Source organism: Oncorhynchus keta, chromosome 24, assembly GCF_023373465.1.
Source record: "Oncorhynchus keta strain PuntledgeMale-10-30-2019 chromosome 24, Oket_V2, whole genome shotgun sequence".
Classification (NCBI taxonomy): domain Eukaryota; kingdom Metazoa; phylum Chordata; class Actinopteri; order Salmoniformes; family Salmonidae; genus Oncorhynchus; species Oncorhynchus keta.
In genome coordinates, this window is record NC_068444.1 from 35,118,166 (window position 1) to 35,144,780 (window position 26,615).

General features: G+C 43.0%; 1 protein-coding gene and 1 long non-coding RNA gene across 10 annotated transcripts; one reads left to right on the forward strand and one right to left on the reverse strand.

Moving 5' to 3' along the window:
- On the forward strand, positions 1-6,019 carry LOC118402649 (uncharacterized). 5 transcript variants are annotated; one of them, XR_004829523.2, is made up of 5 exons: positions 1-275; positions 358-479; positions 547-5,519; positions 5,595-5,794; positions 5,870-6,019. It is a non-coding gene; the product is annotated as an uncharacterized LOC118402649 (long non-coding RNA). The 5 variants fall into 5 exon arrangements; XR_008078574.1 differs by having other exon boundaries at positions 358-5,519; XR_008078575.1 differs by having other exon boundaries at positions 358-5,519; positions 5,595-5,769.
- On the reverse strand, positions 4,148-26,549 carry LOC118357429 (BRD4-interacting chromatin-remodeling complex-associated protein-like). Of its 5 annotated transcripts, none has more exons than XM_035734512.2 (13): positions 25,769-26,549; positions 23,475-23,526; positions 22,912-22,957; positions 22,656-22,704; positions 22,480-22,545; positions 21,198-22,388; positions 21,057-21,102; positions 20,924-20,973; positions 19,138-19,187; positions 18,233-18,378; positions 8,191-8,285; positions 8,010-8,112; positions 4,148-7,920 (listed from the first exon to the last, which is right to left on the reverse strand). In XM_035734512.2, exons 2-13 carry the CDS (start codon positions 23,500-23,502, stop codon positions 7,460-7,462), a joined length of 2,331 nt encoding a protein of 776 aa, XP_035590405.1. In that variant the 5' UTR covers positions 23,503-23,526; positions 25,769-26,549; the 3' UTR covers positions 4,148-7,459. The 5 variants fall into 5 exon arrangements, with proteins under 5 accessions (XP_035590405.1, XP_035590406.1, XP_052334147.1 ...); XM_035734513.2 differs by lacking the exon at positions 25,769-26,549 and adding an exon at positions 25,518-25,702; XM_052478187.1 differs by lacking the exon at positions 25,769-26,549 and adding an exon at positions 24,465-25,511.
- Between the last annotated feature and the right edge of the window lie 66 nt (positions 26,550-26,615).

Consider the following 26,615-nt stretch of genomic DNA (forward strand, 5'->3'; position numbering starts at 1 on the left):
AACAGCCAATCGGAGCGTGACGAGGGAGAGAGCGCCACTCAACACCAGGAAGTACGGCACTGAGCAGAGGATAATGGGTCAATAGTGTTTGTCTAGTCCTACTTTATTTAGACTGGCTAACACCGTTAACCTTTGACACACCCACTCCCTGTAGAAGAGATGATGAATTGCAGGTGCACTGTCTCTAGGGGAGATGAGGCTGAAGGAACTGCCTGGCTTGATCGCTAACCGAGCTCCTGTCAACCCCATACATGGAATACTGGCCCTGCACAGAGGTAGGACACCCCGCACACACACAAACACACACACTCACTCACACAGTATCTTTTTCGATTATCCCAAGATATCTCTCTCTAGGATAGCAGTGGTACTACGGAAGGTACTGTATATAGACGTGAGGAAAGGTGGATTGGGAGGAGTGGCCATACCGCTCGCTGGATACTGTATCCTCAGCTACACCTGCAGCTTCCCACACATCAGTAAGTGTGTGCATGTGCTTGTCAACTCAGAAAATCTTTCTTTAATGACTGCGTTTTCCCTCTATAGAGCATGATCGCTGGAGGAAGTACCACTGAGCCCTGGCGGTAAGGGTCAGACTAAGGGGAAACATCTGTCACTCAGGGACGGAGCCCCTAGTGGTGGAGACCAGATGTGCAGAGCTGTAGTCTGGTGTTACCCGGAAATAAAGGCTAGAAGATCTGAAGCTATGGCGAGTTCTCTACATAGAATCATCTGTGAGAGGTGGGAGAATGTGAACAGAGGCAACACTAAGGTGCTGAGAAAAAGTCTAATTTCAGTTTCATGTCTTCTAGTCTATACCAGGCCTATATATACAAAGGTATGTAGACACCCATTCAAATTTGTGGATTTGGCTATTTCAGCCACACCCATTGCTGACAGGTCTATAAAACTGAGCACACCGCCATGCAATCTCCATAGACAAACATTGGTAGTAGAATGGCCTTGCTGAAGAGCTCAGTGACTGTCAACCTGGCACCATCATAGGATGCTCCCAGTTTGTCAGTTTGTCAAATTTATGCCCTGTAAGTGCTGTTATTGTGAAGTGGAAACGTCTAGGAGCAACAATGGCTCTGTCGCGAAGTGGTAGGCCACAAAAGCTCACAGAACGGGACCTCCGAGTGCTGAAGTGCAGAGCGCGTAATAAACGTCTGCCGGGACGGGCTGGGATTTAAAAAAATATGTATATAGGACAAAACACACATCACGACAAGAGAGACAACACAACACTACATAAAGAGGGACCTAAGACAGCATAGCAAGGCAGCAACACATGACAACACAGCATGGAAGCAACACAACATGGCAGCAGCACAAAACATGGTACAAACATAATTGGGTACAGACAACAGCACAAAGAACAATAAAGTAGAGACAACAATACATCACGCAAAGCAGCCACAACTGTCAGTAAGTGTCCATGATTGAGTCTTTGAATGAAGAGATTGTGATATAACTGTCCAGTTTGAGTGTTTGCTGCAGCTCGTTCCAGTCGCTCGCTGCAGCGAACTGAAAAGACAAGCGACCCAGGGATGTGTGTGCTTCGGGGACCTTTAACAGAATGTGACTGGCAGAATGGGTGTTGTATGTGGAGGATGAGGGCTCCAGTAGATATCTCAGATAGTGTGGAGTGAGGCCTAAGAGGGTTTTATAAATAAGCATCAACCAGTGGGTGGGTCTTGCAACAGGTATACAGAGATGACCAGTTTACAGAGGAGTACAGAGTGCAGTGATGTGTCCTATAAGGAGCATTGGTGGAGCACCCTTACCTGCCGATCTATAAATTACATCTCCGTAATCTAGCATGGGTAGGATGGTCATCTGAATCAGGGTTAGTTTGGCAGCTAGGGTGAAAGAGGAGCGATTACGATAGAGGAAACCAGGCCTAGACTTAACCTTAGCCTGCAGCTTTGATATGTACTGAGAGGACAGTGTACTGTCTAGCCATACTCCCAGGTACCGTCTACCTCAATGTGCTACCATAGTGCACACTGTAAAGTTTGGTGGAGGGGAAATAATGGTCTGGGCTGTTTTTCATGGTTTGGCTAGGCCCTTTAGTTCCAGTGAAGGAAAATCTTAATGCTACAGCATACAATTACATTCTAGACAATTCTGTGCTTACAACTTTGTGGCAACAGTTTGGGGAAGGCCCTTTCCTGGTTCAGCATGACAATGCCCGTGTACAAAGCGAGGTCCATACAGAAAGGGTTTTTCGAGATTGGTGTGGAAGAACTTGACTGGCCTGCACAGAGCCCTGACCTCAACCCCAACGAACACCTTTGGGATGAATTGGAACGACGACTGCGAGCCAGGCCTAATCGCTCAACATCAATTCTCAACATCAGTGCCCAACCTCACTAATGCTGTTGTGGCTGAATGGAAGCTACTTCCCGTAGCAGTGTTCCAACATCTAGTGGAATGCCTTCCCAGAAGACTGGAGACTGTTATAGCAAAGGGGGGGACTAACTTCATAATAACGCCACTGATTTTGGGATGAGATATTCGACTAGCAAGTGTCCACATTCTTTTGGTCACGTAGTGTATCAGTATATATCTGAAATATTTACAGTGGGGCAAAAAAGTATTTTGTCAGCCACCAATTGTGCAAGTTCTCCCACTTAAAAAGATGAGGCCTGTAATTTTCATCATAGGTACACTTCAACTATGACAGACAAAATGAGAAGAAAAAAAATCCAGAAAATCACATTGTAGGATTTTTAATGAATTTATTTGCAAATTATGGTGGAAAATAAATATTTGGTCAATAACAAAAGTTTATCTCAATACTTTGTTATATACCCTTTGTTAGCAATGACAGAGGTCAAACGTTTTCTGTAAGTCTTCACAAGGTTTTCACACACTGTTGCTGGTATTTTGGCCCATTCCTCCATGCAGATCTCATCTAGAGCAGTGATGTTTTTGGGGCTGTTGCTGGGCAACACAGACTTTCAACTCCCTCCAAAGATTTTCTATGGGGATGAGATCTGGAGACTTGCTAGGCCACTCCAGGACCTTGAAATGCTTCTTACGAAGCCACTCCTTCGTTGCCCGGGCGGTGTGTTTGGGATCATTGTCATGCTGAAAGATGCCCTCGTTGCCCTTGCTGATGGTTGGCTTTGTTACTTTGGTCCCAGCTCTCTGCAGGTCATTCACTAGGTCCCCCCGTGTGGTTCTGGGATTTTTGCTCAACGTTCTTGTGATCATTTTGACCCCACAGGGTGAGATCTTGCGTAGATCCCCAAATCGAAGGAGATTATCAGTGGTCTTGTATGTCTTCCATTTCCTAATAATTGCTCCCACAGTTGATTTCTTCAAACCAAGCTGCTTACCTATTGCAGATTCAGTCTTCCCAGCCTGGTGCAGGTCTACAATTTTGTTTCTGGTGTCCTTTGACAGCTCTTTGGTCTTGGCCATAGTGGAGTTTGGAGTGTGACTGTTTGAGGTTGTGGACAGGTGTCTTTTATACTGATAACAAGTTCAAACAGGTGCCATTAATACAGGTAACGAGTGGAGGACAGAGGAGCCTCTTAAAGAAGAAGTTACAGGTCTGTTAGAGCCAGAAATCTTGCTTGTTTGTAGGTGACCAAATACTTATTTTCCACCATAATTTGCAAATAAATTCATTAAAAATCCTACAATGTGATTTTCTGGATTTTCTTTCTCATTTTGTGTCATAGTTGAAGTGTACAATGATGAAGGCCTCATCTTTTTAAGTGGGAGAACTTGCACAATTGGTGGCTGACTGAATACTTTTTTGCCCCACCGTATGTGTGGCATTTTTTATGATTTTTTCTGTTGTGATGAAAGGGAAGGATACTTCAACAGCACTTGTATTACTAAGACTAGTTAATATTACTTGTAGTGTGAACAGCAACGAAGTGAAACCAGAACCTGTGAAGGGCTCCCAAGACTGTCCACCTGTTGTCTGTCACTCTTGGACTGTTTTTGTATATGGCTCATGATTTTGCTCTACCAGCAACATGCTATGTTGTAAGTCTGTGGAGCCTTGAATGTGAAATAATGACCAGCAGTATGAGTTTCATACTGGACCCCACAACAAACTGAATATCTAACTACTACCAATAATACATGTGTTGGCGAATGTATTAAATCAATCAGGCTGAGCCAGTTTATGATTGTATTCAAAATGAATTTATTATTGACCTATTTTTGCTGTTGTAGTAAACACACAAACTAGAAATGAACAACTGACAGTATTTTGTAACAATTTCTCTTGGAACACTTCAAAGCCAACAGAATAAAAAATTACTTCATTTTCTCATGTTTTTTATCTGGGGTTTTCCTTACAAAAAATTATAAATATTTTGTGTTTCACGTTTTCATTTTTTATACCAAAAAAGCCCCTATACAAATCATGTAGATAGTGAGACAGACCAAAATAAAGTCAACAGTGAAGACGGGTCAAGAAAGTAGAAATGTATTGCTCTCCTTGGCAGAAAGGGCATAGCCTAGTACCTCAACCCCTCAAGACACTCCTGTGTGGAATTACTTCCCATATAGTCCACGACTTTTGAGTCACATAGGGTGAGTTACATAGGCTCTGGGTAAAAATATATGGGGAATAGTGTGTCATTTGAGTGTCGACCAGCAGACACAGTGGTCCTCAGGACCAGGGCTGAGAAGGCCACACCCAGTGGTTGTGTTCCTCTGCTCAGACACTGCTGGCACATGAAGACCTTGCAACACCAGGATAGGATAGACGTGCCACATATGTTCTAGCAATCTGGTGCCCGACGCCACGGCACAGTCAAGGACGTGGCACGCAACCATTGGTTGATGTATGCAACGTTTGAGCAGGAGAACACGACCATTCAAGCCCTTACTCACTCAGACAGAAGACACTTTCTATCTAAGGCCTTCAGTCTGTTCCTTCAGTCAGTTTAAAAGCAGAGTTTAGCATACACTTGTCTCTCATCTCTTAACTGTGGGGAGGGAGAGAAGGATAGAGTGGAGGAGGGGAAACTAAGTGTGCTAGGGAACGAGTAACATTCATCTGGGGTGAGTGAACACACAACAAACATACGAACACACCAGCACACGTTCAGAGAGTGGACATACATATACAATCCATGACCTTCCAGGGTCATTGTATCACATGACAGTAAGACATTGCCATGGTTGCGTGTTGACATCGCTGGGACACACATCACTAACAACACAAATAATGGTGATGTTTCATTTAAAAAAATTAACTAAATCTAATCTAAATAAAAAAAGATAAACATGTCGTAACATTTTTCCCTCAATCTGAGGAGTTAGCTCCCCCCAACACCAATACACGTGTGTGTGTGTGTGTCTTGGTTCTACTATACTTGTGGGGACAAGGATAGTAAAACAAGAAAAATTCTCCCCTCGTGGGGACATTTCCCACATCCCCATGAGGACAAATGCTATTTTAAGCTTAGAGGTTAGGTTTAGGGTTATGCTTACAATTAGGGTTTGGGTAAGGGACTAGGTTCAGTGTTTGGGTAAGGGATTAGGTTCAGGGTTTGGGTAAGGGATTAGGTTCAGGGTTTGGGTAAGGGATTAGGTTCAGGGTTTGGGTAAGGGATTAGGTTCAGGGTTTGGGTAAGGGATTAGGTTCAGTGTTTGGGTAAGGGATTAGGTTCAGGGTTTGGGTAAGGGATTAGGTTCAGGGTTTGGGTAAGGGATTAGGTTCAGGGTTTGGGTAAGGGATTAGGTTCAGGGTTTGGGTAAGGGATTAGGTTCAGGGTTTGGGTAAGGGATTAGGTTCAGGGTTTGGGTAAGGGATTAGGTTCAGGGTTTGGGTAAGGGATTAAGTTCAGGGTTTGGGTAAGGGATTAAGTTCAGGGTTTGGGTAAGGGATTAGGTTCAGGGTTTGGGTAAGGGATTCGGTTCAGGGTTTGGGTTCCAGGTTAAGGTCAGGAAAAATAGGATTTTGAATGGAAATTAATTTTAGGTCCCCATGAAGATAGAACAAAATGTGTGTGTTTGATGTGTGGGTTGGTTTTTCTATCCTTGTGGGGACCTAAAACCCCCAAAAGTCCCCACAAGTAAATAAAATATATGTTTTATCCCTTGTGGGTACATGAGGACAAAGGCTATTTTAAGCTTAAGGGTTATGGTTACAATTATGGTTACAATTAGGTTTAGGAGTTAGGAGTTCAAACTTTGTCACATGCGCAGAACCCAAACTCAACAAATGGTTAGGGGTTAAAGTTAGGTAAAATAGGATTTTGAATGGAAATTAAATTTAGGTCCCCACGAGGATAGAAGAACAAAATGTGTGTGTGTGTGCACGCGCGGAGGGGCATCACATACCTTTAAGGTACATAAGAAAAATGTCAAAGATACATTTTAAAAAACTGACAGAAAACCAAAAGCTGCTTTAGTAGTTAAGACACTCAGAGTGTGAGTGAGTCTCTCTAGCTTGACTATGAAAACTGAAGTATAGAACAGAAAAAGAACAATATATTTATTGTAGTTATCAAATCCATCAAATGACTATGGTATTATACACTGAGTATACAATACATTAAGAACACCTGCTCTTTCCATTCCATAAGACTGACCAGGTGAATCCAGATGAAAACTATGATCCCTTAATTATGTCACTTAAATCCACTTCAATCAGTGTAGATGAAGGGGAGGAGTATTTTTAAGCCTTGAGACATGGATTGTGTATGTTTGCCATTCAGAAGACCAAAGATGTAAGTGCCTTTGAACGAGGTATGGTTGTATTGTGCCAGGCACACCGGTCTCTGTCAAAAACGGCAACGCTGCTGGATTTTTCACGCTCAACAGTTTCCTGTGTGTATCAAGAATGTTCCACCACCCAAAGGTCATCCCAGTCAACTTGACACAACTGTGGGAAGCATTAGAGTCAACATGGGCCAGCATCCCTGTGGAATGCTTTCGACACCTTATAGAGTCATTCCCCGACGAATTGAGGCTGTTATCATGGAGGAGGGGGGGGGGGTGTTCCTAATGTTTGTTATACTCAGTGCGTGAAGGTGTGTAATGTCAGGTGCAAAAATTAAAGGACATTTCTTACAAGGCTTCTTCATGTAAACATTTGAAGGACAACATAGAATTTCTCAGGCACAGAATCATCATCGTCATCATATTCTTCAGCATAATTGCACGTGGCTAAAGTTGGGGTTCAGGGGGTTGATATCTTCTTCCGGCTCACACCCGACAGGACATGATGTAACACAGGTCATGACCCCTGGTTGTCCTACAGTAACCATAGTACTGTAACCATAGAAAAATAATCTAGATTATATTTCTATGACTGTAACTAACTCAGAGCTGGTTGAAAAGGTCTGACAATGGGAGAGGAAAATAAGAAAATAAACAATAACAAACATGTAGCCCCAAGAATGAGCCGGCGAGGCAAAGGATGGAGGGGGATGAGAGAGATGGAATGGTGGCACGTCCGTCTGTCAAATCTGTCTGTCTAACATTCTAGAATGCTGTTCACAGCTGCCTCTAGAACCGAGTCTGTGTCGGGCAGGGTGGGAGGGAGGGGCAGGGGGGCCTGGGGGTGAGAGGACAGGTGAGACAGGAACTGAGTCTGTACCGGCTCTGTCGACATCGCGACTGTGGCAGTAGCAGCCACATTGCCATGGTGATAGTTGCTGTGGTTGCTAGAGGCAGCTTTGTTTCCATAGTTGCTATGTTGAGTCCTCCTCAGGTCCATGATACTCTTAAAAGAGTCTATTCCTCCTCTCCCTCCTCCCCCCGGGTCTCCATAGCCCGACTGGGGGTCTGTCCTGTAAGGGGGGTCTGTGGTCGCCCCCCTCCCCGTCTGTCTACCGCCGTGGCTGGACGAGGGGGTGGAGAGAGGGTCCATGGGGAGGCAGGGTAGAGAGAGGGGAGATGTCTTCACCCCACAGCAGAAATCTTCCAAGAAGCCATCTATGGAGGGAGAGAGAGAGACGATGAGAAAAAACAATGGTCCATACTTGCTCAATGGTCCACACCCCTGCCAAGTCCCGCCTCCTCACCTGGGTCCACCAGTATCATACGTTTGTCTTGTGTCAGGTTCTGGCGCTCCTCTTGGTTGAAGGTCCTGTCAATCATCACCATCTCTGAGGAGGGACTGGAGCGCTGCAGGGAGGGGAAGGGACTTCCTGTTAGCACAACACTTTTCAAAGATTCAAAATAATTGTGTGTGTGCGTACTCACCTCAGCCTCCACCATCAGCAGTCGTCTGTATTTGTTGATCATGACCTGGGTCCTCTTCAACACCTGAGTCGCCGTCGACTCAAACTCATCATCCACTGTTAAGAGACAGAATACAGTGGTTACACAGACACACACACACACACACACTAGTGGTGCATGGGTTGACACACAACCTGCAGTCCCAGCGGTTATGTCCGCAGGGCGGACGGGTTTAGGGTCATGAAATATGGCGTGGATGAAGGGTGGGTGGCGGGCGGGTTGAATAAAGAGAAAACAATGCATTAAAAATCCATAAATGTATCATTATTGCGCAGTTCATATCTATAAGCTATCTATAGGCTATTGAGGTTTTTATTTAGGGACTAACTGTAAGTTTACCAAATACACACCAATTGCCAAATGTTTTGGGAACTTGGGCAGATAAAGTTAACGTCGATCCACTGAGACAAAAAGTCTGAGTTGAATTCAATAAGAGAAAAGCTGCGAAATGGAGAGTTGAAAATAAACAGGAGGGTCAGAACAGTAGGTAGCCTAATGTTATGGGGAAGATTTGGTGAAGAAGTAAAAGAGGATGATTGCAGTGGCAGCTACGTTCTGTGTAATGATTGTGAGACACTATACCAATTCATATAAAAAACCTACATTTTGACTCATGAACAGGAGTGGAGAAATATGATTTATTTCATTCAGCCTCTTGAGAGAATGTGAATGAGAGATTGCACCTTTACAGACGGTCCCTATCCTTATCAGCGTCATAAAAGCCGATAGTATTCCAACCACATAAAATATGCATCCAAGACGAACTGAAATCTTATCAGAAACATGTTTGGTTGTTTTCACAGCTTTTATTTTCCTTAAAACCAGTTAAACTGATGTCATTTGTTAATTATTATTTTTTTAATTGCATTTTGTCCCCGGTCCTTAAACATCTTAACTGCTTAAGAGAATGAGAGATGAAAAACTTTAACAGTGTAAACTAGATTGAAGCATTCATTCTATCATTAAAGACACCTCTGGTATTCTCGGGCAACAAAGGCATATGGCTAAGCTTTCCCTAAAGCATATTGAATTCAATTGCCATAATTAAAGCCTAAATAGTATATTACATAAATAAATTAAAACATCAAAAATAGGCTACAGCACCAGAATGCATAATTTGGCCACAAAGGATTATGAGCTTCTTTGAAAAAAACAAGCTGTGGATTGTTTTTAAAATCACATTGCCTCCAGCAGGAAGGGCCCGCAATTTGGGCAGCGCACACGGCAAATACCAAATAGATGATTGTTGAGTTGCGACTGTCAGTGAAACGTAGAGAGGCCCAGCCAGGCATATTGCAATACTTCAAAATACAATTACAGGAAAACATAGCTATTTTCTTTCCAAACTATTGCTGTAAAGCATTGTTTCCCAAACTCAGTCCTCGGGACCCCAATGGGTGCACGTTTTTTTGTTTTTGTTGCCCTAACACTACACAGCTGATTCAAATGATCAACTAATCATCAAGCTTTGATTATTTGAATCATCTGTGTAGTGCTAGGGCAAAAAACTAAACATGCACCCCTTGGGGTTCCCAGGACCAAGTTTGGGAAACGCTGCTGTAAAGAGAAGACAATGAAAAGATCTGTCTTTTAGTTAGCAAAAATCGCAACTTAATTTAATGAACAATATAGCCTTTCTCAGGGATCATCAACTAGATTCAGCCGCAGGAAGATTTTCTCTTGTAGACTGCAAATTGACCACAAGAAGCCAAAACCGATAAAATATTTGACTAAAACATAATCATTTAAAACCTTGCTTACATATTTGAATACGATCACATACACTCAGTGGCCAGTTTATTAGGTAAACCCATCTAGTACCGGGTCGGAACCCCCTTTGTTTCCAGAACAGCCCAAATTCTTCAGGGAATGGAACCATTGCTCAACAAGTATCAAGGGACCTAACGTGTGCCAGGAAAACATTCCCCATACCATTACACCACCGCCACCAGCCTGTACCGTTGACACCAGGCAGGATGGGGCCATGGACTCAGCTGCTTACGGCAAATCCTGACTCCACCAACCGCATTACGCAACATGAACCTGGATTTGTCGGACCAGGAGATATTTTTCCACTCCTCAATTATCCAGTTTTGGTGATCACGTGCTTCTTCTTATTTTTAGTTAATAGGAGTGGAACTCAGTGTGGTCGTCTGCTGTAATAGCCCATCCGTGACAAGGACCGACAAGTTGTGCGTTCTGAGATGCTGTTCTGAACACCACGGTTATGCTGCGTTTGTGTACTGCCTGTTAGCTTGCACAATTCTTGCCATTCTCCTTCGACCTCTCATCAACGAGCTGTTTTTGCCCACAGGACTGCCGCTGACTGGATGTGTTTTGTCGCTCCATTCTCGGTAGACCCTAAACACTATCGTACGTGAAAAGCCCAGGAGGCCAGCTGTTTCAGAAATACTGGGACCAGCATGCCTGGCACCAATGATCATACCACACTTAGGTCACTCGTTTTGCCCATTCAAACGTTCAATCGAATAATAACTGAATGCTCTATATTGCAAGCCACGCCCATGTGACTCACTCTGTAGGAGCTAATCATTTTCGTGAACAGGGTTGTGTAATTATTTTTTATTTTTTTTATTTTAAAAAACTGTCCACTGAGTGTCTCTCTCTCTCTCTCTCTCTCTACTACTACGTGTGGCAATACTTTAGAACCGATTTCTGAAATTAAAATCACTTATTATTATTATTATTACTTGAAGCTAATTTGCTTGTGTTTTTACAATCAATACAAATATATATACTACAGGTCAAAAGTTTAAGAACACCTACTCATTCAAGGGTTTTTCTTTATTTTTACTATTTTCTACATTGTAGAATAATAATGAAGACATCAAAACTATGAAATAACACATAATGAATAATGTAGTAACCAAAAAAAGTGTTAAACAAATCAAAATATTTTTTATATTTGAGATTCTTCAAATAGCCACCCTTTGCTTTGATGACAGCTTTGCACACCCTTGGCATTCTCGGACAACCAAAAAAACGGACTGTGAAGATGTTTTGTCACAAACTGAATTTATGCAAACTAAGCAATGTATAGTGTAAAGAATCATTGTACATCTAAATCTCTGTGAACTTTCCAAATAACCAAAAATATTGTATTTTCAGATCTTTTAAGCTGGTCTAACAAAACCGAAAGTCAAATGCACAAATGCTAAACTTAACTGGAAGCATAGACATAGCGCATATAGAACCAATCTACTGCTTCTTAAACTTGCTTTCAATGAAAATGACAGATCTATAACACACATTTCTATGTCAATTTGGTCAGGTTGCCCAAAAAGTTACATATTACAGTTTTAACAGTAGTATTACCCCTTTATGGCAACTATCCTTCTAGCGACTGGAGGCTAGTAGGCTACATGAGCACACCCAATGAAACAAATTACAGTATATTGGGATCGTGTGTATGTGTCCCATGTTGAGCTGCCCTCCAAATTCACTACAACACAGCTATTTTGCACCCCACTATCCTAACTTGTAGGCTAATAGTATATTATAGTGGGAAAGTGAATGTTAATTAGACTATAGCCTATCTGCATTATATCCAACAGATGTGGGAGGAGTGAAGCAGGGATTTTACGCAAACGTGTCTGTGGGAGGAGAGGCAAAGGAGATAATTTTAAGCGCTGTTTGAATATATTTAAATAATACATTTATCTAAATAGGCTTATTAGATCAATGATCATAAGCTATATATAAAATAAATAATCACTGTGTGTGTGAGACTCCAAGGACCACATTAATTTACCACATTGCAGTGTAGACGAGGTGAATCTCCCCCGCACTGAAATGGTAGCATCCACTTGAACCAATTTTCCAGCCACGCTAATATTTCAACTTTCAGGTCAAAAGGTCAATTAGAACATTTTACATGGTAGAAAAATAAGAAATGTAAACAATTTCAACCAATTTTCTATTGTTCAATTTCAACAAATGGACCCAAAAATGTATAATTTTTAACATGGAAACTAATATTCTATTATTCAATATCAACGAGTGTATTAGAACATTAGATTGATCAACATTCCCCCTCAAGCCATAAATTGTTGGCAAGCGGTTACAGTGCACATAATCTGGAACCAACAGGACCCTGAACAGCTTCCACCCCCAAGCCATAAGACAGCTAAACAAGACCGCAAAATAGCGCATCAAATGGCTACCTGGACAACCTGCATTTACCTTTTTTTTTTTGCACTAACTCTCTTACACTGTCTCTATGCACACACACTGGACTGTACTTACACTGACACCACAACACATACATACGCCCGCACACACATGCATACTGATGCCACACACTCACCACATATGCTGCTGCTACTACTTGCCTAGTCATTTTACCACTACCTATATGTGTATAGCTACCTCAATTACCTCGTACTCCTGTACATCGACTCAGTACTGGTACTCCCTGTATCTTTAATGACATGTTATTTTTTGTCATTATTGTAATTTCTTTTATCTTTAACTCTGCAATGTTGGAAAAGGACCCATAAGTTAGCATTTCACTGTTAGTCTACACCTGTTGTTTATGAAGCATGTGACAAATAAAATTGTATTTATAGGCTAGGCCAACTCTACATCACTACGTGCTCATGCATTTTTACAAACAGTGATTGAGTTATATTATTAGCCTAAATTGTGATTATCAAGTCCACACATCACATTAGGAATCAAGGTTATTATAGTTTTGCTTTTCCCTTTTCTTTTAGTTTGCCATTTTTTATTTGAAATTCAGTTTTGCAGATCCACTTTACTAGTTTTTATTTAGCTTAAGTTCTATAAAAACAGTTACATTTTTTGTAGTTTCAGTTTTTGTTTTAGTGTTAGTAAAGAAAGTCGCCTATCTACTGTATGCAGGGGAGGCTAGGAGCCACGCACGGCTGAAGTCGTAAGTTTACAAAGTTTCACAATTCCTGACATTTAATCCTCGTAAAAATGATCTGTCTTAGGTCCGTTAGGAACACCACTTTATTTTAAGAATGTGAAATGTCAGAATAATAGTAGAGAATGATTTATTTCAGCTTTTATCTCTTTCATCACATTCCCAGTGGGTCAGAAGTTTACATACACTCAATTAGTATTTGGTAGCATTGCCTTTAAATTGTTAAACTTGGGTCAAACGTTTCCTGTAGCCTTCCACAAGCTTCCAAAATAAGTTGGATGAATTGTGGCCCATTCCTCCAGACAGAGCTGGAGTAACTGAGTCAGGATTGTAGGCCTCCTTGCTCACGCACACTTTTTCAGTTCTACCCACAAATGTTCTATAGGATTGAGGTCAGGGATTTGTGAGGGCCACTCCAATACCTTGACTTTGTTGTCCTTAAACCATTTTGCCACAACTTTGGAAGAATGCTTGGGGTCATTCTCCATTTGGAAGGTCCATTTGCAACCAAGCTTTAACTTCCTGACTGATGTCTTGAGATGTTGCTTCAATATATCCACATAATTTTCCTTGCTCATGATGCCATCTATTTTCTGAAGTGCACCAGTCCCTGATGCAGCAAAGCACCCCCACAAATGATGCTGCCACCCCCGTGCTTCACGGTTGGGATGGTGTTCTTCGGCTTGCAAGTCTCCCCCTTTTTCCTACAAACATAACGATGGTTGTTATGGCCAAACAGTTCTATTTTTGTTTCATCAGACCAGAGAACATTTCTCCAAAAAGTACGATCTTTGTTCCCATGTGCAGTTGCAAACCGTAGGCTGGCTTTTTTAATGCGGTTTTGGAGGAGTGGCTTCTTCCTTGCTGCGCGGCCTTTCAGGTTATGTCGATATTGGACTCGTTTTACTGTGGATATAGATACTTTTGTACCCGTTTCCTCCAGCATCTTCACAAGGTCCTTTGCTGTTGTTCTGTGATTGATTTGCACTTTTCGCAACAAAGTACGTTCATGTCTAGAAGACAGAACGCGTCTCCTTCCTGGGCGATATGACGGCTGCGTGGTCCCTTGGGGTTTATACTTGCGTACTATTGTTTGTACAGATGAACGTGGTACCTTCAGGTGTTTGTAAATTGCTCCCAAGGATAAGCCAGACTTGTGGAGGTCTACAATTTGTTTTCGGAGGTCTTGACTGATTTATTTTGATTTTCCCATGATGTCAAGCAAAGAGGCACTGAGTTTGAAGGTAGGCCTTGAAATACATCCACAGGTACACCTCCAATTGACTCAAATGATGTCAGTTATCCTATCAGAAGCTGCTAAAGCCATGACATCATTTTCTGGAATGTTCCAAGTTGTTTAAAGGCACAGACAATTTAATGTATGTTAATCTGACCCACTGGAATTGACACCTTAAATGATAAGTGAAATAATCTGTAAACAATCTGTAAACAATCCAACAATCTGTAAACAATTGTTGGAAAAAAGAATTGTGTCATGCACAAAGTAGATGTCCTAACTGACTTGCCAAAACTATAGTTTGTTAACGAGAAATTTGTGGAGTGGTTGAAAAACGAGTTTTAATGACTCCAACCTAAGTGTATGTAAACTTCCAACTTCCAACTGTATGTGTTGTATAGTTGTGTTTTTTGGGAGGTCACTTCTTGCCACTGTGGGGCAGTAATACATAACGTGATAGGTCAAGTTTAAAATCAAATCAAATTTTATTTGTCATATACACATGGTTAGCAGATGTTAATGCGAGTGTCGCGAAATGCTTGTGCTTCTAGTTCCGACAATGCACTAATAACCAACAAGTAATTAACTAACAATTCCAAAACTACTGTCTTATACACACAAGTGTAAGGGGATAAAGAATATGTACATAAAGATATATGAATGAGTGATGGTACAGAGCGGCATAGGCAAGATACAGTAGATGGGATCGAGTACAGTATATACATATGAGATGAGTATGTAAACAAAGTGGCATAGTTAAAGTGGCTAGTGATACATGTATTACATAAAGATGCAGTAGATGAGTACAGTATATATATAGTATATATACATATGAGATGAACAATGTAGGGTATGTAAACATTATATTAGGTAGCATTGATTAAAGTGGCTAGTGATATATTTTACATAATTTCCCATCAATTCCCATTATTAAAGTGGCTGGAGTTGAGTCAGTGTGTTGGCAGCATCCACTCAATGTTAGTGGTGGCTGTTTAACAGTCTGATGGTCTTGAGATAGAAGCTGTTTTTCAGTCTCTCGGTCCCAGCTTTGATCCACCTGTACTGACCTCGCCTTCTGGATGATAGCGGGGTGGACAGGCAGTGGCTCGGGTGGTTGTTGTCCTTGATGATCTTTATGGCCTTCCTGTAACATCGGGTGGTGTAGGTGTCCTGGAGGGCAGGTAGTTTGCCCCCGGTGATGCGTTGTGCAGACCTCACTACCCTCTGGAGAGCCTTACGGTTGTAGGCGGAGCAGTTGCCGTACCAGGCGGTGATACGGCCGCCAGGATGCTCTCGATTGTGCATCTGTAGACGTTTGTGAGTGCTTTTGGTGACAAGCCGAATTTCTTCAGCCTCCTGAGGTTGAAGAGGCGCTGCTGCGCCTCCTTCACGATGCTGTCTGTGTGGGTGGACCAATTCAGTTTGTCTGTGATGTGTATGCCGAGGAACTTAAAACTTGCTACCCTCTCCACTACTGTTCCATCGACGTGGATAGGGGGGTGTTCCCTCTGCTGTTTCCTGAAGTCCACAATCATCTCCTTAGTTTTGTTGACGTTGAGTGTGAGGTTATTTTCCTGACACCACACTCCGAGGGCCCTCACCTCCTCCCTGTAGGCCGTCTCGTCGTTGTTGGTAATCAAGCCTACCACTGTTGTGTCATCCGCAAACTTGATGATTGAGTTGGAGGCGTGCGTGGCCACGCAGTCGTGGGTGAACAGGGAGTACAGGAGAGCGCTCAGAACGCACCCTTGTGGGGCCCCAGTGTTGAGGATCAGCGGGGTGGAGATGTTGTTGCCTACCCTCACCACCTGGGGGCGGCCCGTCAGGAAGTCCAGTACCCAGTTGCACAGGGCGGGGTCGAGACCCAGGGTCTCGAGCTTGATGACGAGCTTGGAGGGTACTATGGTGTTAAATGCCGAGCTGTAGTCGATGAACAGCATTCTCACATAGGTATTCCTCTTGTCCAGATGGGTTAGGGCAGTGTGCAGTGTGGTTGAGATTGCATCGTCTGTGGACCTATTTGGGCGGTAAGCAAATTGGAGTGGGTCTAGGGTGTCAGGTAGGGTGGAGGTGATATGGTCCTTGACTAGTCAAAGCACTTCATGATGACGGAAGTGAGTGCTACGGGGCGGTAGTCATTTAGCTCAGTTACCTTAGCTTTCTTGGGAACAGGAACAATGGTGGCCCTCTTGAAGCATGCGGGAACAGCAGACTGGGATAGGGATTGATTGAATTGAGCCTACCTTTGATTAAAGGTAGATTTAGGGAGATGACGTAGGTGCACGACTTAAACAGTAGTAGTGGGTCAATTTCCGCAACAACCTGGAGTGTTGAAGCGCAAGGCTAAACCCTCAGCTGTTTTGATCCTGCAACTACCACGTTGTAGCAGCGTGAAGCGCACCCGTGCACAAGCGCAGATACTCTGGGTGACTGTGTGAGAGCAAAGCATTGCATCATGCCCATCTTAATGCGCGAGCAGATCACTTTTGTCAAGTCGGTGAGCATCGTTGGTCACCGCCATTCAAAGTGTTGCATTCTGGGGACAATAATTGTCCGACTGCCACCTACGTAGCACATGAGATGTATAAAATGTACTCCTCAGCCTGAAGTGTCCCTACTTACACTAGCAAATAGCTAGCTATTTGAGTGGGGCCGACTGGTAAGACACTTCAGGAGAGCGGTCACATGTGCTAGCAAGGCACAGGTCCAAGGTTCAAGCCTCAGTGTGAGCCGAATCAGGAGGAAGTGGTACTCGCTAAGCAAGCAGCGTCACACCAACATGTCAACGCCATGAACTTTACGAAAATCATCATCGAAGTTAATGACGTTTCTTCAGTTGCTTTTCCCCAACTGCAGCCATCGCATGCATTGTGGGAGCCTCTATTGTCAACCAATCATTAGGGTGTTTATGTTTTACCCACACAAATACATGACTGAAACAGGAACAAATTTGCCGGAATTTATGTGTACAGCGGATACATTCAAATAAATGTGATATTTGAGTCTCTCTCTCACTAATCGATTATACAATGTGGAAACAATATTATATTATGATTTCAGTTTGTGTGATATGGGGGTTAGATGATTATTTTGACATTCTAACGAAAACATTTCATAGACTGCCATGTTGATTTGAGCCTTGCTGTTGGAAAACCACATTATACCCTGACTACACCGCTCACATCGCATGCGCGAGTGTTGCAAAATAAATTTAGAAATCTAGATTATTCCATTATTGCACCCACACTGCTCGCGGTCTGCGTTGCCAAGGGCTAAAATAGAAGTCAGTTCTATTTGTGATGCAGATCGCAGTGCAAGTCCTGCCTCTCCCATCTCCTCATTAGTTTATAGAAGCAGATACCCACGTACCATCTCATTGGTTATACCCACGTAGGTGATTGAAAGACGAACTGTGTTGTCAGTCGTCGTGGTAATACTATGAAAGTTTAGATGCCAATCACCATATAAGTTCAAAGAATACAAAACCTGGAAGGAGGAGAGATGACTAGAACGATTCGGTTGACCGTTTTATTTGTGGATTAATTGTCGGAGTAGAGGACCTTGTGCATTTCAGGTAAAATAACAACTCAATGTTCATATCCCAGGACAAATTAGCTAGCAACAGCAAGCCAAGTGCAAGCTAGATAGCTAAATTGCCATAAGTGTTTAATGCTTTTGACCTATAGCCAAATTAATGTAATTAGTTCAGAGTTTGTTTTGATATTTTAACCTGGGTGTAGTGATCTCTTTGATGTGGGGGGACAAAATAAATGTATGTGCTCGGATTTGGGCTCCGTGTTAGTGTCTGACTTTGGGCTGTCGCATATGCACCTCCGGCGGGTGAACAAACAGCTGACCTTGGGAAAACTCTTCCCTGTTGGGCGGAGCTCCATGGAACACGTGGTAGGGGAGGAGTCTGTGCAGTGCGTCATCCAATGAGGTGAAGCGGGCGATGTCAGGTGACAGAACCCCCGAATGATCCATCCTCAACTGCTGTAGCATCCTGGGGAGACACACATAGTACACTTATTACACACACACACTCCAGAAGCCCCCCAAGGGGGTGCCCAGCAAAACTGCGGTACACCACTGACACGCACATATCCAGTCCCTAGTTAAAGTCTACACACCCCTTGCACAGTCTTCACATTTTGCTGCCTTAAAATTCTATCTAAAAACGATTAAATGAAAACCAATCCAAAGTGAAAGAAAAATCACAGAAAATTCTACAAATGACTATGAAATGGAAATTGAGGATGTATTGATTGCATGTCTTCATACCCCAGAGTTAATGCTTAGTGGAAGCATCTTTGGCAGCCATTACAGCTGTGAATCATTTTGAATAAGATTCTACCAACCTTGCTCAACTCTTAAGGCAACGTACATCCATTGTTTTTTGTCAGAATTGCTCAAGCTCAGTACATTTGGTAGGGAATCATTGATGGACAGCAATATTCAAACCTTGCCTCAGGTTATTTTAAGAAGATGTAAGTCAGGGTGGAGACTGGACAATACAGGAACACTCAACACTCAAGAGAGCCATTCTTGCTATTTTGTTTCTTTTTGACCATTATAATTGAAAACAATCACAGTAAGGCACTTAATTGTTACCCAGAAATGATTTGATATTGAGATAAAAACAGATGCATTGGACCTATAAGGCAGCAAAATTTGAAAACTGTGCAAGGGGTGTGTAGACTTTCACAAGAGCACTGAATGCACACACACACACACACGGCATCTATACACATACAGTACTTACATTCCTCCTCTGGTGAGCTGCTGAGGGGCCGGCCTCTTCTGAGCACTGACCTACAAGAGACATATTTCAATATCATCATCATCACCACCACACAGGTCTGTAAACCCATGTTTCGCAATATTTCTATAGGCCACTATTAAAAAGAAGAGGATCCCATCCGCTTTCTATAGGCGAGGCCTACTATATTTATTTCTCAACTTTCCTAATATCAAGCACATCGCTTCACTTTATAAATCGGGGGGCGTACCTACCTGACTAGCATGAAAATGAACCATGGGAAAAGCTTCTGCCATTGGCTATTCAAGTGCATAGCCTAGTGGTTAGAGTGTTGGGCAAGTAACCCAAAAGGCTGCTGGATCGAATCCCAGAGCTGACAAGGTACAAATCTGTCACTTGTGAATGATGCCAAGCGTGTGCAGTCTAAGGCCAGAAACAGCACAACTTTTTCAAATCATCTCATGCATCTTAGCCCATGGGCCTATATGTTTTTATAAGGTTTGTATCACAACTAAAGTGGCTAAATAACCTCAAACGTAGCCTATAGTCCCAAGACCCCTGGAACACAGTTGGAGAGCCTAGAGCCTAGTGAATCATGTGTTCTTATAAGCTTTGTTCAATCACGTGTGAAAACATAGTTTTGACTGAACACTATTTAAAAAGAGGATGCCAGCTTTCTCGTGCTGCCAAATTTATTGCTTAAAATTGAAGCACATTAATACACTTCACAGTGTAGCCTACCTGGCATATTAAAAACCTACCTGGCACGAAACAAACAACAAACCGTAACATACACTAACTCAAAACAATATCCCATAAAACACAGGTGGACAAAATGCTACTTAAATATGATCCCCAATTAGAGACAACGATAGCCAGCTGCCTATAATTGGGAATCATACCAAACACCAACATAGAAAAACTAAACTAGAACCCCACATAAAAAATTATAACTAGAAAACCCCCCAGTCACGCCCTGACCTACTATACCATAGAAAAACAAAGGCTCTCTATGGTCAGGGCGTGACAAGTGCAGGCTACGGATGACATGTTTTAGTTTTCTCTGGGCCATTCTAAATAATATGTTACTAAGAATAATCTTATGGGTGAGAATATTATCAGTGCTTGTCAAATTGTGAATGAGAGACTGATGAAGTGTGCAGCCTGTGCAAGAAATCCTGCGCTTGCCTTTCATGTGACTTTTTTCAAATCATCATTAGAGTAGCATCATGCAGCCTTAGAATGTGTTAGAAATCAAAACATATAGCCCAACGTTTGTATCACAAGTAAAGTTGCATAAATAACTCTAAATGAAGCATATAGGAGGACCGGTTTCTTTGTTAACCGCTCAACACAGAATAGCTGCATGTGTGCACTACCTGAGAAAAATATCCTTTCAATTTTATTCAGCTATGTTCAATTGTATTCTTCTAACTATAAAATAATGCCACAAAAATGAAAAGCAAATCTTGCCTGCTAAATGATCTAGCATAGCCCACAGTCATACGGCATAACATAAGGACGACATATTTAGACCTGCCTAAAATAAATAATGGATTTATTGTGATGGTGTAGGCTATATTAAATGTATTTATTCGACTTTTTAAAATTCAGATGTTCCAAAGGTCTGCATTAGTGGATTGTAAGCAAAGCATGGAAGCTGGATATGTTAAACATTTTAAACAGTTTATGTTACTTAAAAGTCAATCAGTTATTGTGAGACAGGCATGACAATCACCAGCTGACAACATTTCATGACCTCACACACACAGTGTAACATGTATAATACCTGCGTGTTTAGCGGGGCATCTTGGCTGATGTAGGTCATTGTTTTCACAGCTAGGAAACAAATGAGAAACAGAAGTCAGGAGAGGGGTTTATATACATCTATAACAACAACACACAAAAACACAAACACAAACCTTTGTTTCCAAGGAGGTTGACGAGTTGTGTCTGAGCCTGCTTGTCCTGAGGAATTGGAGAACAAAACAATACAAAAACATATTATAGAAACGCATACAAGGAGGTAATAATTAAGTGAGGAAGAGAGTTGTAGTTAATACCTGTGAGTACTCCTGTTCCTGTGAGGCAGTACCAGTACCAGAGAGGGACAGGGGGGAGAGGGAGCTGCTGTTCTGAGTCTGAGACAGTACGAGGCGCTGCACTGGGCTGCCCGACACCTGCCCTCGAACCCCAGTCGCCGTTCCAACCAGCGTCAGACGCCCCTGGTTTGATGCCGCCTGTACTGGGGCAGGGTTCGTACCAGGAAAATTCTGCCATGTTTGGGTCATGGCTCCTCCTACTCCCACCTGGCTGCCTCCCACCTGGATCAGCTGACCTCCCGCCGCCGTGAAGTTCTGCCCGGCGACGAGCTGTACTGTGTTCTGATTGGCTAGCAGGGTTGATTGGGATGGGTCTGAGGGGCCATTGTGGTGGACCAGGTACTGCCCCGGGGGCAGGTTGGCCTGGCCTTGCTGTCCCTGGTTCTGCTGCCCCAAGGGAGAGTGGACCAGGATGGAGCCGTTAGCTGTGTAGTGTCCCTGGGCCGCGGTGTTAACCATGGTGTTGGTTGTGGTCTGGAGTCCCAGGCTATAGACTGTCTGAGCCCCAGCTTGAAGGGGTTTGGGCTGGATAGGTCTGACCAGGGCCTGGGCGCCCCCAGGTCCTCTCTGGATGATGATATTCTGCAGGGGGATGTTCTTAAAGGGCAAGCCTACCTGGTTCACCTGGCCCACTGGGGAGGGAGTGGCAAACACCTGCCCCCCTGCAGCTACTCCCCCCACCGCCCCCCCTACCCCACCACCCTGCCGGAGGAGGATCTGCTGGACCCCTCCCCCGCCAAAGGACCCCAACACCTGGATGTGCCCCCCTGCCTGGCCATTAGGCAGCTGGGACACACCCTGGAGGAACTGACCACTGGGAAAAGCTGCAGTCGATGTGGTGACCCCGCTGCCGTACCCCCCCGAGACCAGCTGGGGGGGGAATGGGGAGGGGGCCGAGGGGAGAGGAGGGGGAGGTGGTTGGGAGTCTAGCATGGCCTCCTGTTCCAGAGTCTGTTCAGTGATGTCTGCCTCCATGAGAGACTTCTGCAGGATGTCAAAGGGCTGGTCCTCTCCTCCGCCAAGATCCATTCCTCCTGGAGAAGCTTCTCCCCCCAGCTCATCCTCAATGAACGATAGGCTACTGGAAAGCTGGAGGCCCACCCCTGCTGAATCCTCAAACTCTTCATCTTTGAGGCCGGAGTTAGAGCCAGCCTGAGAGAAAGAGAACACTTTATAACTATGCAGGCTCCATCAGTTTATAAACCCATTACCAGCAGGTAAGTGAAGATTTATTTCTACTCACAGTGTTACTGGTGAAGAAGGTTCCGGCAGAGCCGTAAGCTGCGTTCGTCACGTCATCCTCCTCAATCTGAGGGAGAAAAAACACGTCACTTCACCTGTATGCAAAGCAGCGTGCTAATATTCTATGACTTGAAATGGGCATGGATGAACTAGTAGACCAGAGGGGGAGACACTCACAGACTTGTTGGTGGAGCCGTGGAGGTAGTCATTCAACGCCTGCACATCCCTGGAGGACAGAAGGAGGGAGAGAGCTTCAGTCAGAGAACATCCGAATTTGACTTTAGAAAAAAAATAGATATAATTATTATTTAACATTCGTAACCCCTGGGCACCAGATTTATCTGTTCCACTTGCCATTACTAATGCCTTAGTGTTAGATGTTTGTAGATGTGTTATAGATAGTGTTTGTGATTTATGTGTTATATGGATTTACCCTATAATATCCAGAAGACGGCGATCGTCCTCATCATCCATGACACCTGGGTGAGGAGAGAGCAGAGAGAGGGATGAAGTGACAGGGGAGTGAAGTGAGTAGAAAGAGGTGTAATGGAGGAAAGGATAAGAGGAAGGGGGAGATATCCTATTTTAACTGTATACTGCAACTATGCTAAAAAGCTCATAAATGCAAAAGATCTTATTCTAAATCCTCTTGACTATTCTACATTGCTGCAACAATTCTTATGAATGCTTGTGAGCACAAAATAGTTATGGAAAGTAATGCAGAGACATAAACAGTGAGACAACACAGAGGACATGCTGGGTGGGTCACAGGCGGACAGTGGCACCTGGGGAGGACGGGCTCATAGTAATGATTGAAATGGAGAAATAATGGAATGGTATCAAACACATGGTTTTTTAATATATTTCCATTCACTTCATTCCAGCAATTATTATGAGCAATCCTCTCCTCAGTCTCCTCCTGTGTGTGTGTCTCAGACTGTATCTGCATGCTTATCTCTGGTGTGGTAACAGTTGACGATACAATAAAACACTCACAGCTTTCTGACAGCGAGCATGGAATCATTCATTAACCACCACCTTTTATTTGCTGTGATGGAGTAGTGGGCAGAGTGAGAGACAAGAGAGATGGGGGAGGCACAGAAAGAGAGAAGTTAAGAACAATGGTATTAAAAGTGCAGTATTGAGAGTGAAGCTCCCGCCCCTACCCTTGTCTCTTCTCCTGCACATTGGTCTACTCTCCTGTCACCTCCCATTAAATGAAGATGGTCATCAAAGTGTAAATAACTCCACCCTGTTCCCTTTAAAATGTTGTTTGTTTGGGAGTTGAAGGTTTACAAAGCATTTGCTTTGTTTTACAGCCAACAACATTCCACAGAACTAACTCCAAAAATGCTGGCTTTGTATCGTGGTGAAAGGGGACATAAAACAGTTAATAATGTGGTGAATAGCAATGAGGAGCAAAACAGTAAATGTAGCCTTAGAATATTCTCAAGGTGAAGCTGTGTATTTTGTTAATTCAGAGCTGCAATGCTGCAATGCCTGGGTTAAACAAGGTGGTGTGATAGGGGTGTGATGTGTCCAACGGTAGCAACATTTTCATTTTTGACTTATTTTGTGTCTTTCATTCGACGCCATGTCGAATGACAAATGTGATACATTGTGTCAAGTCAGTGATGTAACATTGTGCTCTTGAACACATTTAACCAGTCGTTAAAACAAAATGGCGACTCGGCCACCATCTTTGGTTGAGAAAGAACCAAGCCTAATAAGGCAAAAAAAATGCGTCATAAAATGTCTCAGCTACAATTGAGTAGCTCAATGTAGGGAATTACACGATTAATAGTTAATAAAACTGGTTGTTTTGGAATTGTGAAACAACTAGCTGTATTTTTGCTAGCAGCCCAAATATCTAGCTAGCTGCTAGCATACGCAGTTAAGAGTGCCACTTTATATTCAGCTTTCCACCAACAAAAAATGAATAAAACAATAAAACAATATTTTATTTCACAAGTTACACCGATACACCTGCTCTTTGAAGGATCTCTTCAAGTGTGTCCGTTTTGAGATATTTGCTGACAACTACGACACCATCACCAGGTTAACGTTGGCTAATCGGCTAGCTAACCTCTAATGAGGGGTTATTTTGTCATAGGGGCAGGATTATCTAGCACCACTAAATGGGGGGGGGATGCCCACACGTGTCAAATAACTGGCATAAATGCACTCAATAAATCCTGGAATATTTAGCTAGTTAAATTTTCCACATTTCACAGAATTTTGAGCATGTGGAAAACAAGCAGCGGCTAGCTAAAACGTTGTTAGCTTGCCAGTTGCCCAAGCTATTGAAAATATGGTGTTTCCTCTCCCCTGCACCTAGCTTAGTCACCAAATTAGTGGTCGGAGTAGGCGTACAAGACGATATGGCTAGTCAGGGTCGGAGTAATTTATAAATCAGTTTATCCAAAGAATAGTAGACACATTTAGCTCCAATTGAATTTTGAAATAGTAATGACACCCTCCCAAATTGTAGCATCAATGTGCCATCAGACAAACAGCTAGCAACGAAAGTCGTGCCACGGTTTTAAGCTTTGGAAACATCGTTTAGACCACCAGCTGATGTACAGCTTGCGATTTATGTCCAAAAATAGACTGAATCGACAGACAATGATAATCGCATTCGAGCACAAAAAGCCTGTCCTCCCAGCCTCTAGCTGGTCGCTGACGTGCTCTCTTTCTCTGCTGTGCTGGGGTAGACTTCAGAGGTTACCATTTGTCTCCTATTTAGCTCATCTGCCAGCATGCAATGCAAAACGTCAGATTTCTCTCGATTGGCTGAACAGACATATTTCAATCGTGGAATTTACGAGCGCGCAGAGTCTTCGGTAACAGCTCTTTGGGCTAGCTATTTGACCGCGGACTTTTACTTGTAAACATCGGCCTGTTCAAGGTTAGCTAGCCGTTGTCGCCTATTTCGAATCGTCGGATAGAATTCGTTCACACGGCTAAACAGTGTCGATACCTAGGTGTTTTTTTCGATTAGCATAACATAAAGACGACTGAAAGAAGGCAAACCCTTACTCCTGTCTCACTCCTCTTGAAACCCAATATCTCCATTTGGCAACTTTTAATTTGCTCCCCCCTCCTTCTCCTCCTCCTCCTTCTTCTCCCTCTCCCACTCATATTTTTCTCACTGTCCCTGTTCTGTCTCAGATAGATTTCTCTCCACTCTCACTCTCTTCCCTCCCCGAAGGAAGGGAGGAAGGAGGTTGTGTGTGTTTTTTCCTAGAAATTTTATCACAAAATTATAATACACTCAAAGGGAAACTCACCGTCATGAAAAAGCAGTGCCTTGTCAACGGGGTTTCCTCGCCATCACAGCACGGGTAGTGCCGCTCCAGAAGAAGGCAGTAACATCAGAGCATTCTACAGATAGCGATGCAATATTCCATAGAAGTAACATAGAACGGACAAATAGTCACTACACTCTAAATACTGAAAAACTATGTTCTACCATTCATTAAAGTTTTTTTTTTTTTTACTTTCATGACAGATATTTCATAATTCTTCTCCCCTATGAATAGGAAATTGTTTTACAGTAGACTTGGCCATTATGAACGGTAGGGGGCGGGCCACTAGCAGATGCCACACCTTGATGTGGCTGATAAAGTAATTGAGGAAGCTGTACATTGTGGCAACTGAGAGATCAGCAAAACGAGGGCGTTATTCCACTCACATACCCTCCAATGGGGACACAGATTTTATAAGTCATCGCCAATGTAACACAATTAATCATATTCACAGTGATGAGATGGGGGTCATCCACACACACTGTATGTAATTCAGTCTATTCTGGTGTAAATTCATATAGGCCTATTGTGTTCCTTAAACTACAGACCCATTTCTTATACTTGCATCAGCAGTCTACACTGGAAGAGTGCAGTTATTTCTTCCTGCAGAAGAATTAACAGGTACTGTATGTGAAAGTGAGGTGTATGTGACATTGAGAAATGCATAATAAACTCTTCTACACCTACTGTGAAGGTGGCTACTGATATACTACTTTACTATTCTGAAATGTTTATTATATTCTCCTAGATTAAAGCTCAGGTTTTGCTTAATATGTGCACTGTCATCCTTCCACTTGCTTTCGCAATGGGGCACAATAAAACATGAACG